Raw genomic sequence first — 19345 nt, 5'->3', positions numbered from 1 at the left:
TAGCATCGGCCCGGGTTCCGTCTGTGTGGAGTTTGCATGTTCTCCCCGTGTAAGCGTGGGTTCTCTCCGGGTTCTCCGGCTTCCTCCCACAGTCCAAAGACATGCAGGATGGGGATAGGTTCATTGATGACTCTAAATTGCCCGTAGGTGTGAATGTGAGTGTGAATGGTTGTTTGTCTCTACGTGTCAGCCCTGTGATAGACTGGCGTCCTGTCCAGGGTGTACCCTACCTTCGCCCAATGACAGCTGGGATCGGCTCCAGCCCCCCCGCGACCCTGAATACAGGATAAGCGGTAGAAAATGGATGGATGGATAGATGGATGGATTTCTAGCAATGTTTTATTCGCAAACACTGCAATAGCCTACATTTTATAATATAATGTTGTCATGCACCTGCGCATGAAATGGAAAGTCGAACTCTGAGCAATCGATTTAAGCACTTTCTTTCTGGACAGCGCCGTGTACGAACGACGTAAGGAGTGTTTCTTAAGAAGACTCCTAAGAGACCGTTCGGGAACCACGACTATAGAGGTAAACAACTTTGGTAAGTCATAACGTAGGAGTCTTCGTAGCGCGCTAAGAGTGCACGCTATCGGTAAACCGGGCCCAGAACAATAAGAACAATTTTATTTTTTTATTCGAAATAGTCAAAAACCCTCAAATTATGGAGCTGAAGGAGCTAGGGGGTACGTTTATAATGAACATAGCTTCTGAGATTAAAATCACACATTTCAGAGAAAAAAAATTATGTTGAGGAAACACATCGCTTCACTTTGAAAGGCTGGATAAATCACAACAAGGCACCAATCCTTGCTGTGTGTCATCAGATCCTATACACTTCGATCAGATTTAGCAAGAAGGAAATAATCTGTGATTGCAGCCCAGAATCACCTTATTATCATTAGTTTCTTTCTCTTATTTGCCACTTTAATCCTGGATATTCTGGGTTTTCTTTCTCACTATTTTACCCCCCAAGGATTTAACAGTAAAAGTGCTTTCATTTAAACCATCTATCCATTGTCTACCGCTTATCCTGTATTCAGGGTCGCGGGGGGGCTGGAGCCGATCCCAGCTGTCATTGGGCGAAGGCAGGGTTCACCTGGACAGGTAACCAGTCTATCACAGGGCTGACATGTAGAGACAGACAACCATTCACACTCACATTCACACCTACGGGCAATTTAGAGTCACCAATGAACCTATCCCTATCCTGCATGTCTTTGGACTGTGGGAGGAAGCCGGAGAACCCGGAGAGAACCCACGCTTACACAGGGAGAACATGCAAACTCCACAAGGAACCCGGGGTGACAGTGCTACCCACTACACCACCGTGTAGCCCTCATTTAAACCAGCTGAGTCAAAGTGTAGCAAGACAGGATTGGGATTGGAGGGAAATTATAGAAATGGTGTTATTGTTTGTGTGCCGTCAGCTGCACCATCCCTCTTTGTCCATCCACACCGGCCAGAATGTTTAGGTAACCAATGGATTCCATTTAGCAGTGACCCTGTTGCCTGGGGCAACAGCAAATCTGACGGGTGTCAACAGGTGGACACCATTTATCGCGTGTCCTCATATTCATGTAGGCTACATACATGCATATGCACAGGCCATCGTGCAAATTCATCATCCTGTACAGCCGGCACGAAGGCAGAGGGGAACACTTTGCAAGCTGTGGTCGTTCCTGAGAATTTAAAAAATAAATTGCTGTCAGAAGTGTTTATTTTTGTTTTTGTTATTGTTTTTTTTTTTACATTACATGCCCTGAAGAGTTTCTCCAGCGGCACAGCGAAGCATTTGGTCAAAGTAAAGTCCAAACTCAGTCCCGTCCTCACGAGGCCGCTGCTGCTGCAGTTTGATGCACGCCTGACTGAACGTGAAGTGAGTCTTTGAGTCTTGTTTATGGTGCAGAGTGGAGTCTACTTCCTCTGCTTCTGTGTGACATTTCATCAAGCTCACCCTGTAATGCAGACCCCTCCCGCCATTATGGGACATTAGTTCATGGAAAGTCTGTTTGTGTGACAAAGGATTATATTTGATCTCATTTTGCACATTGTGTCAACCTGACTAACTAAAAGTTTAGATGTTTTCTCTCTTAACTAGAAGAATCTGTCCGTCTGCCTGTCCTCCGAGAACCGTGTTTCTCTGGGAACCCATGGGAGTGCTGTGTTGGATTTGGACACACGGAACATTTTAATGATTTTAACAAACTTCACAGAAACAAAGGAATGGCGCTCAGTTGAGCAGAGGGGGGAGGGGCTCTGTGGACTGAGAGATTCATTATAAGCTATCAGTGCAGCATCATAGAGAAAAAAAGGTATCGCCTGCATACTACTCCATGTCACAATTTAATAACTGACGGCGTTTGGATTCCTGCTTGGAGCAGGATTGGGTTTTTACCTGACAAAGATCCAAGCAGGATCGAACCATAATCAATTATTAATCAGGCATGGAGTAATGAGTTTGGTTGGAACGTTCCAACAAAACTCTTCCTCACTTCCCCGGCGTCGATGAGGGAAGAGCAAGCAGCATTAACTTTGCACTGGTGAGAAAAAGCGAGCGTTAAGAGAGTGCCTGGTGTCACCTAGACCCACTAATGGGTTTAAAGTGTTCCCCGGCTGTAGGGAGGGCGTGGCTTAAAAAAAAAAAATCAGATTTCCGGCACTCAAGTGGATGGTTAAGAATGAAAAGCCTTTTATCGTGCCAGCTTTTACACCAACCATCCTGGCACACTTTACTTTGTTAGGGGGTCTCGTCTCTGCTGCTGCTTTCGTACTGGCTGCTTTCAACCGTAACCATAGCAACGATTTAAACCAGCACTTGGGAATCTGGATTTTTGATTGACCTCGAGCTCTCTTCGCTCTGATGTCTTGATTTGTTAGTTTCTGTCAGCAGAGAAGTCACCAACAGTAATAACACGGGTAGATATGTTGAGTCAACAGCATTTCATTGGGAAGGAACGTGTTCTTTGTGTGTTGCATGAATAAAAGATGGATTTTTCACGTGAAAATCTCATCTTGTGCAGCTGTAAAGGTGCAATATTCATTCCCATAAGGCCCTCTAGAGACACAAGACCAAATAATAATAATAATAATAAAAATGCTAATGCAGTGATAGCATGGCCAGTGGAAGATGGACAACCACAGTTGGATCTGGCAATAAAAGAAATGAGTTGAGAAAAGCAAGCAGTGTAGCAGAGTGGTGATGAAACATAAAGATGGAGCCGGGCCTCTGTCTTCGTATTCATGCTTTAATCAGCAGCTGCCGGGCTCACAGATGCAATGACTAGAATATCCCAATGAATGAATATGAAATTTGGGTCTGACTCGGTTTACGGCCTCATTGTCCTGATTAACATTTTTCCTCTGGTGTCAAATACAGGAAACGGTTAGCGGATTGAAACCGTGGCTGAGGCTGAAAAAACGAAAGCCGAAATTAATTCCGTCTTCCTGCAGGCCCCAGTTCGCTTTCTGGGAAGCATCGATGTAATATTCATGTCAGAAGATGTTTATTTTCACGACCAGTGAATGAGGAATAAGAATAATCCCCTTGAACAGAGCGACCGCTGAGATGGCAGAAGGGATTTAGCGAAGCCCTGCACAAGTCACCAGCAGCCTCTTCAAGGTATTTTTGTGTCGGATCCACAATAACGAGAGCCGTGAATTATTCATACGGAGGCAGTAACATGCACACCTGGGTCACAACTAGACCAGCGGGCTGAGAAATAACGTCAGTGTTTCCAGGTTACCAGCTGTTAATCACCAACAATCACCATGTAAAACTCACACAGCTTGACAGTGGAACTGAACTAATTGAATAATGGTTTATTTAATCTCAAAAAGCTAATGAACACGCTCAGCGGTGGGGCTCGGACTGATGCAAATTAATCTTTTCAACAGCCAGAATAAATCCACTCGGAGCTCCAAGGTAGCGTTTGATTATCAGTCGCAAGAGAAAACATGCTCAATAACGGCAAAACGTTAGTTTTTGCTTCAGAATATTTTGTTATTGTTAATATATTCCATGTTAAAGGGACATTGAACCATGTGTGACCTCTCCGGACCTCTGCTGGTGTCTTGTGGAAGGTCAAACAAATTTAATATTATAATGATTGCCCTTCTAACATAATGTTTGCTGTTTTCTTATTAGCACAAAACAAAAAGTAGATTTGAACTAAATTAATAAAATCCAATCAGTCAGGGGAGTCCCTCAAGTTGTCAAGTTGTGTGTGACTGTGTGGACCATATTTCATGCCAATCCATCCATAGATGTCAAGACATTCCACTCAGAAACCAAATTGTCAGCCTGAGAAAGATCCATCTTCTGGAGAGCATGACTATCAAAATGCCACGGCGATCCATCCAGTCGTTGTTGTAGATATTTCTGTCTGGACGTGATCGAGTGAGTGTCCAACTTTGTTTTTTAATCAGTCAGCCTTCGGTATTGATCAATGACCCTGTCGCCCTGTGGAGATACATTATTAAAAAGTTGTGCTGTTAAGAAGAAAAATCATATGCATCAGCCCTTTAAGTTATTCAGGAAATGCAAAAAAATCAGAGATCGGAGTGTAGCGCTACGTGTGTGAGGTTAAATCGGGTGTTACGGTGGAAGGTGTGGGGAGTTGGTAAGAGTGGTGTCATCTGTGTCCTTAGACTCTGTGTGTGTGTGTGTGTGTGTGTGTGTGTGTGTGTGTGTCATTATTAACACAGCTTGCATCAGAGGTCGCAGGGTTGTATGAATGTTCAGCTCTCCTGGTCAACCGAAAACCAAAAAATAGCAAAAAGATCAGAAGTCATCAGGTGTCTTTATGATGTGTGTATGTGGTCATATATTTTGTATTCAAATAGACTCCCTGAAGTATACAACGGCTGAGCTCTCACCAACAGTGTATTTTCCTGAATGGATTCGAGTCGAAGCTGGAATCCATTCAGCCACGTTGACGTCGACGGTCTCTCAAGTAAACTTACCTTCACAGCGTGACATTTAAACCGCTTTCAGGTGTAACTTCCTGCAGCATAAAGAGCTCATTCAACCAGCCGGGGCACGGAGTTTAACAATAATAACTACCTCTCCATCTTCTGCTCCTATTCATCCTTCTCGGGGTCACATGGTGCTTAAACGTAGGCCAAATGCTGGTTACATACCTACTTTCTATGTGGTTGTTTTCTCCTTTCTTATATGTAAGGCACACAGTCATAGTATAACTTTATACAAGTAAAATGTGAAGAAGAAATATACTTTCAATTTGTGAAGGGTGAGTTCTGGTCTGCTTATTTCATATTTTCTTTCTTTTACCATGTTATAAGTTTGGAGGTTTAAAGTCTATCAGTGACTCGGTGGGACAATAAGTCACATAAAGAACACAATAGTGCAATAATAAAAAACATTTATAGGATTTTGTACTACATGCAAGATAAGCAAGTAATTTAAATCTCAAGCTTTAAAGAGCTGCTAATCTTTACAGAGTTTCATAAGCCTTACTCTCACGTGATGTGGAAATGCAGTTTTAGAAGCTATTACACTTTTAAAACATTAAAAATCCTGATGGGAAACATTACGGGTTTGACATTAATGGGGAAATCGTTAAAAGAAATCAAACAGTATCTAGCAGCGGGTTTGGAGGAAATGTCTCTGTGGCTTCATCTTTTAGAGAAACGTCCAGAAAAACACATTGTGGTGATACATTAAGTCTGCAGCTCGATCTGTTTGAGTACATACACACACCTTCCAAATTCTCCCAAGGCTGACTAAAAGGAAACCCAGGAGGAGATCTGATAGCAGCGCTCTGTATTGACTTTTAGTGGAACCACAAACAGGCTGATGTTTCAGCTAATGTGCCTGATACTGCAGCCATGTTTCTCTGCTTAAGTTGTCACGTGTGAATGTGAGACCAGCATGACGAGCCTTTAGCTTACCGTGGTTTCCTGTGTTCGTTAGCAAAAGATGACCTGTCCTTTATGACTGTGAGGCTGTGTTTACCTGTTTATTTCAGATTAAAAAACTCCACATTATCCGTTGGGTGTCAATCTGTCAGCCGGGCCACTTCAGTCCTGACTGAAATATCTCAACCATTGGATGGATTGCTGTGGTATTTGGTACAGACTTTCATGGTGCCCAGAGGATGAATCCTACTGACTTTCTTTTTGGATGGGTTGCTGTTAATTTAGTTCATGTTCATGGTGTTCGCGTTCATCCCATCAGGACTTAACTTTTCATCCAGCGCCCTATCTACTGTAGTCAATGGTGAGAGACTCAAATAATTTCTTTATCCCGTTTGAATCGTACCCTGAATTCCATATGTGACGTTTGTCAATGTAACAGGTCATTTTTCAAGTCAAGAAAGTCGCACTTTGTGGTAGGTTTATAGCACAAAGCCATTACCGTGGCTAGCTAGTTAGTTATGTAACTTAGGTGCTTTCCATCACTAATGTAACATTATCTTACCAGATGTGTTTTATGCAGCAACTTTTTTCAGAGAAAAAAAAAACAAGTCAGACTGAAACAAAATGTGTAATTCTTACAGAATCTCAAAAATATTTGTCTCTTGCCACTGACTGCCATACAATTTTTCTTACAAAATACGGTCCCAACAGTTTTAAATGTTTTAATCGCCCATTACTTTTCACCAAATACCTCCTAAAATTGTGCTAACTAACAATTGTGCTAATTAACAATAAAATAAATACAATCAATAAAATTAGCATGCTAAAATGCTAAACTAAGATGAGGAATGTGGTCAGACTGTTTGCTGACCACTGAAATGTAATGCCACTGCACTTCGTACATAATCCACTTAATCTTGAGACAGGAAGTGCAGGTCGGGATGCACAGTATAAAAAGCTGATACGGAACTTTCAATCAGGTAACTGCTGTTCATGTCCAATGCGAAAGCAAGACAACGTTATCGTTGCTGGACCTTCGTAGGAGAAAGCGCTAAAAATGCAAAATTACTCTAAAGAAAGTTCGTATGAGGGTATGTTATGTACGTGGGTAACATCGTACATGCTAAACATAAGCAGGTTAACATGATGACATGTTAACGTAGCCTGTAGCATTAAGCCCAAAGCCTCCTAGCATGGCTGAACACAGAACACAACAGCTTTGTCCTTCAGCTTTTACAATTGTGTGTTTGTGTTTGTGACTCTGGCGGCATCATTTTTGTAAACCATTTCCTGTCAGTCTGGAGTGTTTCCTTTGTCACACTTGGTCCAGAGCCCCCTGTTTGTGAGTGTGAATAATCTCTTTGAGCTCCCGTGTTATAGACTCTCTTAAATCCCTCTCCACCTGCTCTGCAGGTCTATAAATTACGGAGAGGAGTCGGTAAACATCTCTGATGGCTGCCGTGGCATCATTGTTCAACGGAAGCGACTCTTAATCAAAGACGAATTCCGCTTCATCAAACGCTGGACCAAAAATGTGTGCATAGAAATCACACAAATGTATTCTCTCTATGCAGGAGGACAGATCTCGCTCTTTCACTTGTAAGCTGTAATTAACTTTGCGTTAATGTTAATAAATGCACCTTTAACATGTTTATACAGTAATAAAACTATTAGTGCATGTCGGCCTTCCAACCCATGTGCAGGAGGAGGACCCACGACGCTAAAGCAAAGAAAGCAGCAGCCAGTGATGGAAAAACAGTAAGATGGATGTCTGTGTTTTTGTGTTGGTCTCTCTCTCTCACCCTTTTCGACTGCTGTCTCTCTCCCCAGGGTGCACAGCTGACGAGTGATACATGGCTCAGTAATAGTCTGGGCCCCTGGGAGAGCGACTCCGTGGCCTCGGTAAGAGACCATCAACGCACACACCTTCACAGTCACGCACAGCCAGTCACGAGAGTGCAGCCATACACACATGGGTACACACTAATGTAAGCTTTTAGAGGTCTATTTTTCTATCTTTCTCACCACATAGGGAAAATATTATTATAATTTAGCAAGATGTCATTAATATATTTTTTTTGTCTGGTGAGAAAAGCCTTTGAAAAAGCAATTTGTTTATCGGAGACAGTGAAAAAGGACTAGTGCACTTCTTTAAGGATCTTTAAGGCAGGTTGATCTGCTCAGTATTAAAAGAAACTTATGATATATAACAATATATCATATATGATACATTGTTTTTCCATTTAAGAAATGGATTAATTCAATGGACAGTAAATATTCAGAAAGTTTTAAAACTGTGACATTTGTTGTGTTATCTGTACTGCATGTTGCATTTAATATAACAGTAAAGTTAAAGTGCTGATTTTTGATCTTAAATTTGAAGGTGTTCCGGCTGACTCTTCTGAACCAAAACCCAATCAGACATCCATTGGTCTATGCCTGCTTTCCCTTCTCACAATGGGTGAGAGAGACAGGTTGCACCCTGGCCGAACTATCGCATGGCTGACACACACAGTCGCACCCGCGGCCACTAATTTATCTGGATTATGGACTGTAGCGGTCTCGGGACAAGCGTGGAAACCCCAAACAAAGAGCAAACTCCAGCCGATTCACACCCACGAGGGTCCGCTGTGAGGCAGCCGAGCAGAGCAAATCTCAGACAAATAAAGATCAAATTTGTCTTCATGTAGTGTAGTAATAATCATTTTATGGGAATTATTGGCTTTATTGGAGAGTTGGTAGTGTGAAGACACCAAGGGACTTGGCCACCAGGACTCCCCGTCCTATTTAATATTTCAGTGACTGTCTGAAGTCTACGACTCACTGACAGCCCTCGTGATGCTCCGCCAGAGAAGAAGAACATCCTGTTGTTTGGGCTATGGCTGCCTTGTCCTGGTGCGTTGAGTTAAACTACGTATAAACAGCTATGAGTGTCCTGAACGCCCGCAAAAGTTGAATTTTAGCCATTAAAGACGGACGCACAAAAGGACAGTTAAAAGCAGCAATTGCAAAGTTAATTAGAATAAATATCTGTTAACTCACTATTAAATCACTTTTTTTATCCCATGCATCCTCTTTCCTTACTTTTCCTACACTATGACAGTGGGGTCAGCCCTATGTACCCATAGCCCAATGGGCCCACGGCCCTATGTTCCCATATTTCTACGATTTTTCTCGTAAGGGTTTTCTCATTTCTTTATTTAAAAGGACAATGTGCACTTACATTAAATGTTTGCAATAAACAAAGAGATGGGCGCACCAGATTTAGCTAAAATAAGTATTGCTACTGGATAAAAGGTTGGGTGTAAATGGCTACCAAATTGGTAGAAAGGGGAATACAATCTGATACAAATGTATGAAAAAGGAACTGTGGGAACATGGGGCCTAATGATTTGAAATTCTTTTAATCAGGTGCGTTCTGATTGTAGCCCAGCGTGGTAATAAGAAGTGGGCAGCAGCTCCTCTGTAAAAGAGACTCTGACGATGTCACATAAGATATTTGATGCACGGAGGTTCTACGTTTAAAAAACGTTCCTCGAGCCGAGAAAAGCGATTTTATAAATAAGCGACATCATCGCAGTGTGACGTACTACTGCACTTCTCTTTGGGGTAAATAGGCGCCGTCTTGGGGTCCGGCATCCGGTTCTTAAGTGTACACACATGCACAAACCTCGGAGCAGGTTACAGCTGTGGTAAACTCACTCTTACAAACTACACGCTTACGGCACCTTTGTTTTCCTTCAGAACAGACTTTGATATGTCAAATTGGTGGAGTCCCCTTTTAATTCAACTAAACGCCTTCATGCTGGAGTACAGAGGCAAAACAACAAAGTATGTGACATTCTCCGAACACTTTTTCTGATTGTACTGTAGACAAAAGACGGCCGTGAAAAGAAGAAAAAACTCTGCACGTAGTGAATCATTTATCCTCTTTACGGTGTTTAGATGTGGGCAACCTTTCTAAAGGCGAGGCCTGGCCCTCCGACAGCAGGAGGCAGTTCTGGGTGAGTAACAGCGCTTCTTTTTCACACCTCTAATAGATTTGAGGAGACAAGAAAACGACAGTCGCAACCACACACACACACAACACACTTTTCTGACCGCTCAGATCTAAGAGGCAATCTGAGGACACCGGCGCTGGTGTATTTTGTATTCTGTCACAGTGGCTTTCAGCAAAATGTGAAAAATGGATTGAGGTGTGCAGCAACGATGGAAGCATTCAAAGAAAGATAATAAAAAAATAGCGTTTTACCTGATCCCCATCTTTCTGTACCGGCACCGCATCCACTGCTGGAGAGGCAAAGAGAGAAAGAATTAAAGATAATCTCATTATCACAGGTAGCTACAGGTATCAGACCACGGCAGGAAGCAGGAAAAACACCCGTCCGGAATACACGATGGCTTCATCTCAGACATCCACGATAGGAGAGGGGGGGGGGCTAGTGGAGTAGGAACAGGAAGACGGAGGTGTGAGCGAGGAACACTGACAGCGAGAGGGAGATAACACTATGTCAAACTGATGCAGCCTCAACATGCTCGCCGAGGGAAAATGACAACGCTGCCCACTATTTCTCTTTCTCTTTCTGTCTCTCTCTCTCCATTACCCACGCCAAGCTTTGGCACACAGAAGGGCACGGCCAGTGTGAGTCACGAGGGCCAGAGATGATTCTGAAATAGCTGAGGGTGATGAAAGGGGTAAGCCATTCTGTTCGTTATTATCATAAGTAATGGAGAGCTACTTTAATCATTCAGCGGTGGTAAAATAGAAAACAGGGTCTCGCCCAGCTGCAACCTGAAGTATTTTCGACGATCGCCGGCTTAACTTTCCATTACACGCTGACCTTGAGCGCTATCGGCGAGGTCGTCCGGTGCGACCTGTTGAGAGCACATGTGTGGAGGGCATGAATGCGTTGTTGGGAAACCGAGGTCTTCAGTGTCCATGTTAACAGAGTTAAGTGGCGGTATCGTAATTGGAGGCATTTGTCTGGCACCGTCTTTTTGTGGTATGGAGTGACGCAGGGGCCTCGTCCACTTGGTTGCCAGGCGACACAGATGCCGATGCGGTTGCCAGGAACAGTTAATTGAACGTTTGTCGCGTTGATTGGAGATATATTTTCCCCCGCAAGTCGACTTCCATCAACCCGTGCAGCGGTGTGTCGGCCCCATCCGAGCTCTTCACAGGTCTTTAGCTTTCCATTTTCTGTCTTTTCTTGCACGGAGAGATGAACCATCGTTAATCCACCTCATTGTCTCCGTTGTTCCTCCATCTTTTTTAAGGGCGCCACACCAGACCGACAGTAGCTGGATCTCTGAAATCATCTAGAGGTGTGGACGGTGATTCACACGCTTGCGTTGTGTGAAAGTAGTCCAGGAAATAGATCTTTTTTTCGTCCTATTAGTTGTTGTTGCTGGTGCTGCAGAATCACACATTTAAACAATGAAATGATGAAATGAGCTGCATTGATCCCTTCCACGATGATAAAAAATACATTTCTCCTGAACTCAGCCGGTGTGACTCATACATTTTCAATGATCTCTACAGTGAATGCCAGACTTTTTGTAGCAGTAACAGGTTGTCAGCTGTGTTTTAAAGTGGAGCTGCATCTCCAGAGCATCCATCTTCCGTATGCTGACATATTTCCGAGTGAAACGGGATCGGCAGGCGGGCGGAACGTCGGGAGAGTTTGATCAGCTCACAACCCTCTCCGGCTCTGTGCATGGCCCAAGATGCAGATTGATCGATGTGTTTTCCAGGAAGAATAAAACATCTGATTTTGACAGAAAAATATGAAGAAATAGATCATGTTTTCGGCATATGTTGTTAAACACGACCAGGGATGTGATGTAAAAGAGTTTAAAAATGTTCATTCTATTAAGTTTTCTATTGTCAAGTTGTTTCCGTTTGTCCTTGGTCCCATTTGTTTCTCGTTCTCGTGCAGCTTCGATGCTTCGTTGGCGGTTGTTTCCATTTTTTACTATTCACACACATGCTGCTGTGTGAAGCACCGCAAACAGTGAAAGATGTGATGGACGAACCAAACGGGTCAGCTGGGTTATATAGAGATATATGATATATATAATATATACCGTATAGAGATACGTGGATGTACTTTGACTTCCTTTCCAAGTTGATTGTGGCATGACAGACATTCGCTGTTCTTTGTGAAAAGTTTCAGCCACATACTTTTCTAAGTACGCTTCTGTCAAATGTGAAGACATTGTTGTTTTTTTTATCTGTCACAAAGCTTCCGGCGACGGAGCAGCACTCCTGTGAGAGATGGTGCAGACAGATGGTAATTCTTCTCGGTCTGGAGAAATGACACCGGGATTAGTGTGGCATGTTCGCGGTGGGGAGATAATTAGTCGTGGCTCGACGCGGCGCTTTGGATATTCAGTCGAAGTTCTCAAAGCAAGCAGGAACAGTCGGAGGAGGAAGTGGAGTACAGGGGGTCAGAAAGGTAATGAAGGAGTATGTTTATGTGCACTAGTCATCCTGTTTTCTGTTTGCATGTGGAAACATCAAACCCACATGAGTCATCAGTTTGATAAAACCTGGATATGTGGGAAAAACACAACATAAAAGCAGGAATACTTTAGTTTAAGATTACATACTGTAAATCCTCTAATATTGGCCTCTATTCCATTACCGGCTGGTCTCTAACATTGGCCGGTCTCACTGTCGGTGGAGGTAAATAAAGGCCGGTCTCTAATGGAGGCCGGGGCTATTATTAGAACCAACGTTTTTCTGGGCAGGCCTCAACATTATGCTTGTGATAGTAACATGCAAGTACCACAGGGGCGCAATGTTTGCTAACGAATCCAAGCCATACGGCAGGGCTCTCAAGTTTTTAACTTAGTTCAGTGTGAGATTTTGGCTGAAGGTACGTGTCCACAGGCAGCATTATTTCCACGCTTCCCATTCATTGTCTATGAAAGAAGCCGTGTAATGCCTGCTTGTGTCGAGAGACGGGGCACCGCCGCCCCCCGCAAGCTTTCGAAGATCTTTTAAAACTGGACCGATCTAAAATAAAGACAGATTCAGCAACTGCATAGCTTATTTCTAGCATAAAATGTTCTCAGAAACACATTTCGCTGAACTATTGTCATAAAATGAGAGAAAGTTTCCAAACGAGCCGCCATGTTGGTGTGTTTGAAATCGTCCAATCAGGTGCAGCCATGTGTACGCGTGATTGTATGAAGGAGAGCGCCTGTCAATCATCCTCCTCGTGGCAGCCCACCAAGCGTGTAATACTGGCAAGCGGTAAACGTTGTTTACCGTAATATGGCAGCTGCGGAGCACCTAGTATTTTATAGGTTCAAATAGACACAAAATCTGTTTTTATTCATTCTACTGGTAGTCCGTTTTGCTCAAACAGAAATAGAGGCCTGTCTCTAATTCTGGCCTCCTTCCAATAAAGGCCTGAGCCACGTTGCACTTGAGTAAATAAAGGCCCGGGCCTATATTACAGGATTTACGGTAAGCATATACTGGAATGGAGCCACATAAAGAAGAGTAGTGTTAGTCAGAAACACAAATAGTACGATTAATGATAATAATACTAAAGCAAAGTGAAGGAATGGCTTCTGTTGCACCAGAATCTCAGCTCTAGACCCGTTAAAAACATCTTGGTATATTTACTTGAACATCTGCAAATCGAGAAGCAAAAATTCTGGCTCTGACCCTCTATTGACCATCATTATGAGGATTTTACATGAAAGTGAAGGTCTGATGCCAGTTGTGTGTAGAATACTCTACTAGTATTAAATAATACTAAATAAATACTCTGCTGTGATGTGAGTGTCAGCCCTCCCAGTTTGCTTTCCCATTGCCCATTATTGATTCAATACAATTGTTTCAACATGTTATTAGAAATGCAAAACCAACAGCAAATCCTCACACGTGAGAATCTGGAGTTCTGCATTAATGAGATGGATTATCGAAATAATCGTTAATTTCATTTTAGTTCCTCCTGCTGCTGAATTAGCTCATTTTCACACTTGAACTTAGTCATTTTGATTCGTTTAATTGTTTCTGAGTCACAATCTCTGGCCTTGTTCGGGACATTGTGTTTGACGGAAGGATTATGTCCCAAATATAAAACCGAAACAGGATGTGACTCACAGCGAGAACAGTAGTGTGGAAGCTCCGTTCCTCCCGAGCAGCTCGTAAAGATTCTCGGAAGCTCCATCTTTCATCGCGTCATTAAAGCCGAGCGAACATGAAATGTCTGTCCAGTGCAACGCCGGCGGTGCTGAAATGAGATTAATTATCCACAGCGTTCTTTGGCACGGGGGGGGCATGACCCGTGTGAGTCAGTGAGGCCGGATGGTGACGGATATTAGATTTAAGTGGCGTTGAAAGGAGAGGCGTCCCCTGTGTTAACACAAATTATAACCTACATCTCTGATATCTTGTGGTGAGATAAAACGCCGCTTCTCCTCCTCCTGCGGGATCCTGAACCCTGCAGCAGACACTGATAACTTCAAATCAAGTGCTATGAAATTAGTCCAACATCAGCGACAAATGGCAGAAGTCAAGATAAGGGTGCTTATGTCTTTTTTTTAATATCACTCCAGGATTGTTTTCAAGAGGGAGTAATCTTGAGCTTTCGATGCTCGCGTTGGGAGAACGCTTCATTGTTCAAAGCTTAAAAATCCTCCTTTAGTCCACCTCCTCTCTTACGTCTCCTTTCAGATGAAAGTCTGAGTGAAGTGGATTTACCAGCCGAAATCAATGAGGCAGCCTGGACTCACTTAACAGTCCACTTTCGCACCCACAGCCGACATTTCTTAAGTATTGTATTCTCAACATATAGACCCGACATCCTCATGGAAGCCGTCCGCATCGATCTAGTGCTCTCTCTCATGTCCCGCCCACGCAGAAGGGAGCAGCACCGATCGACGGCACCTAAAAATAACCTCCATACTCACTTCAATGGAGACTTAAGCTTTCCATCCAAATCAATATTGATAAATCCCTTCTGGGCAGAGGGTGGAGGTGGTGTGGGGGGTGTCACTGTTTGGAGATGCTGTACTTCGTCTTGAGGGACGAGACACGAGCACCCCGTACCAAAGTCCATTTGTCAATTGATTTGTTTAGTGGAAGAACCAACTGTTGAGCTGCATCAAGGCTTGGTTTCAAAATGCTTTACCTCCAGTTGGAAAGAGAGAAAAAATACTGCAACTAATAGCTTTTATTCAAACAGTTAAAGGGCCAGCTTGGAACTTTCCACGGGAGCTGTTAACAGTGATGGAATATAATATCCTGAAATATGTTTTCACTTGTTTATAATCACCTGAAACTAAGAGTGGTTTGGCTTCGAATGATCCGTATCTACATGGGGACCAGGTCCTCTTCAAGTCTACAGGGTTGCACCGCCACGTTTCTACAGTAGCCCAGAATAGACCAACCAAACACTGGCTCCAGCAAGAGCCTTTCATGTTTTTACATGACCCTGGCACTGCCGTCTGAAGGAGTGTTATTATGGTATGGACGGCCTCTGAGAGAGGCGGGCAGCGTTGCCATGGTTTGCACTTGGCGGCTCATGTTTCCACAGTCTTGAAGAGGGTGAAAGCACCACCAAATCCTACACATTGAGCCTTAGTGAAGATGTATCTTTGCATTTCTGGCTCCAGGTGGCTGCTAAGGGGAATATTTTTTTTCCTCTAGCTGATAATTATAGAAAAGAAGGATATAACTTCTTCCATCAGTTAGCACCAACGTTAATACCCGAGAAATCCACCAGAACAGGCGATGAACACAAACAGAAAGCAGCTACAAGACATGCTGATCCTTCTTAAACTATAGATATCGTTTAATAATTGTTAAGTTGATATAGGGAACTTGTTGGCAAACGGTAGCTTATTTACACATCCAGCAGCAATGCAGAGATTCATTTGGAGAAGTTCGGCCTGTTCGTTTACGATGGACGTGAGGGAATTCATCCTCTCAAACTCACCAGCAACTCACTAGCGTGTCAGCTTCATGCAAACAACGGCAGAATTGGTCTGAAAACTGCAGTGATTTGGCAAAAAAGTGATGCAGCTGTGGAAGTTTAATCTTGATCTATTATTGTAGTTGTTGTGTGTGAATGAATTCATGATCTTTTTTTGTGTGTCTTGCCTTCAACATTATAATTAGTAAGTTGTTTAAATTGGAGGTTGGAGTTAGCAAGCTACTCTCTAGTTTACGACCACTGTTAGCACATTGTGTTGATCTGACCCGCCAGATGTTTTGTCATTAGAAACTGTTTGTTAAAGGGCAGGCACTTTAAAAATAGATATAATTGCTACTTAAACCATCAATCAATCCAGTCAGCAGAAAGCAAATGTATTTCCATGGAGCAACACCTCTGTAGAGAACCTGCCTACATTTTTTAATTTTAATTTTTTGAGGTGTCAACCTTTTAAAAAAAGAAACGTAGGGACCAAGTGCCAGATCGGAAGAAATGGTTAAAAAGGACTGCATAATATCGAATCCTATCTTTGATACACTATCTGTAACACACTGTGAGTATAGTTACAGATACAATTCATACAATTCAAGAAAAAGATATTGTTCCACTTATCACTAGTCAGTGTTTCCCATACATAGACCAATGTGTGATGCAATGCCACAGAATCAACACCGAGCGCCACAAATAGCACTCCGCATAGCGCTCTTTCTCCCACTCAGTCTCGTTCACACACACACACACACTCCCATACATTGATTTATTTGGGGCGGCCCGTCAGAATATCAACATTGACCATATTTAATCGTAGAGGTGCGGACAGTGCATCAGCCCCTCCCCCCGCTTTCTCTCTGTCTCGCTGTCTCTCGGACCCGTCTGTGAATAGCCCCTCCTCTCTGTGCACACTCAATGTTCATGGACAGGAAGGATTGTTTCCCCCGCAGAGAAGACGGCTGGCTGAATTCCCCAATCAAATCAAACTTTGCTGCAAGTAGGCTGTGGAGCCGTCACTTAAAGTGTAGCAATGGAGCACTCACTGGATATGTTTTTCACTTATGACACAAATGAAGCAATGTCGCTATATTGTTCAATTATTTGTTACAAAGTACTTGCTAATTAAAATGTACAGTGGAGCACCTTATATACAGTGGTATTATTTAATAATTGATTTAAGAAAGCGTGTGTTGGTTGATCTGTTTACTGACGTGTTAATACAACTTAACCTGTTTAGTTTTAGCTTGTGGTTTAGGGCAACGGGTTTCCATGCAACGTTCTAGTAACTCTAACTCAATTAATTCGGGATAAGAGTGCAGGAGAGGTGGAAACTGAGTTCATGCAGCAGGGGGAAAACGGTGTAGGAATCTGCATTTATTTGACTGTGTATGCTGTTTATTAGTTTTGTCAGATTTTAGAAACAAAACAAAGTACATTTCAGAGCTGTTGATTCCTGATGTTAACTTAAGCCAAACTAGGATACACCTGTACGCCTCAGCCTCTCTCTCTCTCTCTCTCTCTCTCTCTCTCTCTCTCTCTCTCTCTCTCTCTCTCTGTTAATGAAAGGCATGCAGTCTTAGTCATGACTCTGCTCTCTGTGAGTACATTTGAGATGTGACCCAGGGGATCCAGGAGGCCATTTACTCCTCACAACACACTCACACACATGGGGGCACATACAAACTCACACAGGCACACACACACACACACACACCGGAGACCTCAGGAGTTGAAGGAGCTCGAGGAAGGAGACGGCGAGAGAGACAAAGAGGGAAGCTGAAGTCTTTCAAGAAAATAAAGAGAAAGAGAGAAGGGTAACGGGAATATATGGAAGAGGGGAACAAAGGGGAAGAACGTGAGCGAGGGATTGATCAAAGCTTAAAAACCGCACGTTGCAGAGACGGCGGCGAGGGCGGTTGGGAAAATAAGATACAGCCAAAAAGGCAGAGAGATAATGAAAGCAGGAGGAGGGAACGGCAGGTTTGTAGTGAACAGAAAGAATCCAGCTGGTGATCATGGTGATGCAAAACGAGGAGAAACATGTTGCGTTTCGGTCGGAAAGAAGCCTGATCACATCATTCTTAATGGGAAAAAAGTATCTTGGCAAATCAAAGAAATGTATTTCCTTGAATATTGCCTCTAATGTTTTATCCCACGATAAGAAAAGAGAAGAAAAAAGCCCATCAGTACACAGACTTTATGGAAAATGACACAGCGTCTTGTCAAACAGCAACAGCTGTTTAGACTAATAAGTGTAACTGCAAACAGCCAGCAGCGTCACTGATCACTCGGTTGCCATTTTGATGGACGTTTACCCAGAGTTCCCTGCAGCACCTGGAAGAAAACGCTGCTTTCTTCACAGTCATTACTGTCACTCAGTACCAGACCTAATGACCATTAACACGGTGGATGACTTCTCTTTATTCATCCTTCGTGTTTGACGTGGTTTTGACCCTTTTTACGATCTCACTGCACTTCACCTCCCACCGGTCTGCTGTCAATCAAACGCTTCTCCTCGCTCGCTGGCGTGGCAAGAAGACAGGAGGATCCTTGTTTGAGTTGATCTTGATCCATCTAGAGAGACTCTTCATGTGAGCTAAAACGTGAATACCGTAAATCCTCTAATACTGGCCTCTATTCTATTACCGGCTGGTCTCTAACATTGGCCGGTCTCACTGTCGGTGGAGGTAAATAAAGGCCGGTCTCTAATGGAGGCCGGGGCTATTATTAGAACCAACGTTTTTCTGGGCAGGCCTCAACATTATGCTTGTGATAGTAACATGCAAGTACCACAGGGGCGCAATGTTTGCTAATGAATCCAAGCCATACAGCAGGGCTCTCAAGTTTTTAACTTAGTTCAGTGTGTGATTTTGGCTGAAGGTACGTGTCCACAGGCAGCATTATTTCCACGCTTCCCATTCATTGTCTATGAAAGAAGCCTTGTAATGCCTTCGCGTCGCGGCAAGTTTCGAGAGACGGTGCGCCGCCGCCCCCCGCAAGCTCTCGAAAATCTTTTAAACTGACTGTTGTCGATCTAAAATAAAGACAGATTCAGCAACTGCATAGCTTATTTCTCGCATAAAATGTTTTCAGAAACACATTTCGGTGAACTATTGTCGTAAAATAAGAGAAAGTTTCCAAACGTGCTGCCATGTTGATCGGTTTGAAATCCGGGAGCAGACAGGACAGCTGTGAAAGCGATCGTCCAATCAGGTGCAGCCATGAAGTGTGGGTGTGGTTGTATGAAGGAGAGCGCCTGTCAATCATCCTCCTAGTGGCAGCCCACCAAGCGTGCAATACTGGGAAGCGGTGAACGTTGTTTACCGTAATATGGCAGCTGCGGAGCACCTAATATTTTATAGGTTCAAATAGACACAAAATCTGTTTTTTATTAATTCTACTGGTAGTCCGTTTTGCTCAAATAGAATAGAATTCTGGCCTCCTTCCAATAAAGGCCTGAGCCGCGATGCGCTTGAGTAAATAAAGGCCTGGGCCTATATTAGAGGATTTACAGTACA

The 19345-nt window shown here is 43.3% G+C and overlaps 1 protein-coding gene across 6 annotated transcripts in view; it reads right to left on the bottom strand.

Moving 5' to 3' along the window:
* Positions 1–19345, bottom strand: part of LOC311028221 (protein FAM131B-like) — a 51285-nt gene that overhangs the window by 17682 nt on the left and 14258 nt on the right. For all 6 annotated transcript variants that reach the window (XM_084032615.1, XM_084032616.1, XM_084032617.1 and 3 more), the window contains exon 2: positions 10133–10170. In XM_084032615.1, the coding sequence (XP_083888741.1) occupies positions 10133–10170 (38 nt within the window). The remainder of the gene's footprint in view (positions 1–10132; positions 10171–19345) is intronic.

The sequence above is a fragment of the Eutrigla gurnardus genome, assembly GCF_963514095.1.
Source record: "Eutrigla gurnardus genome assembly, chromosome: 17".
Taxonomy (NCBI): domain Eukaryota; kingdom Metazoa; phylum Chordata; class Actinopteri; order Perciformes; family Triglidae; genus Eutrigla; species Eutrigla gurnardus.
The sequence above is the reverse complement of the archived record's forward strand: the minus strand, read 5'-3'. Positions and strand labels throughout refer to the sequence as shown.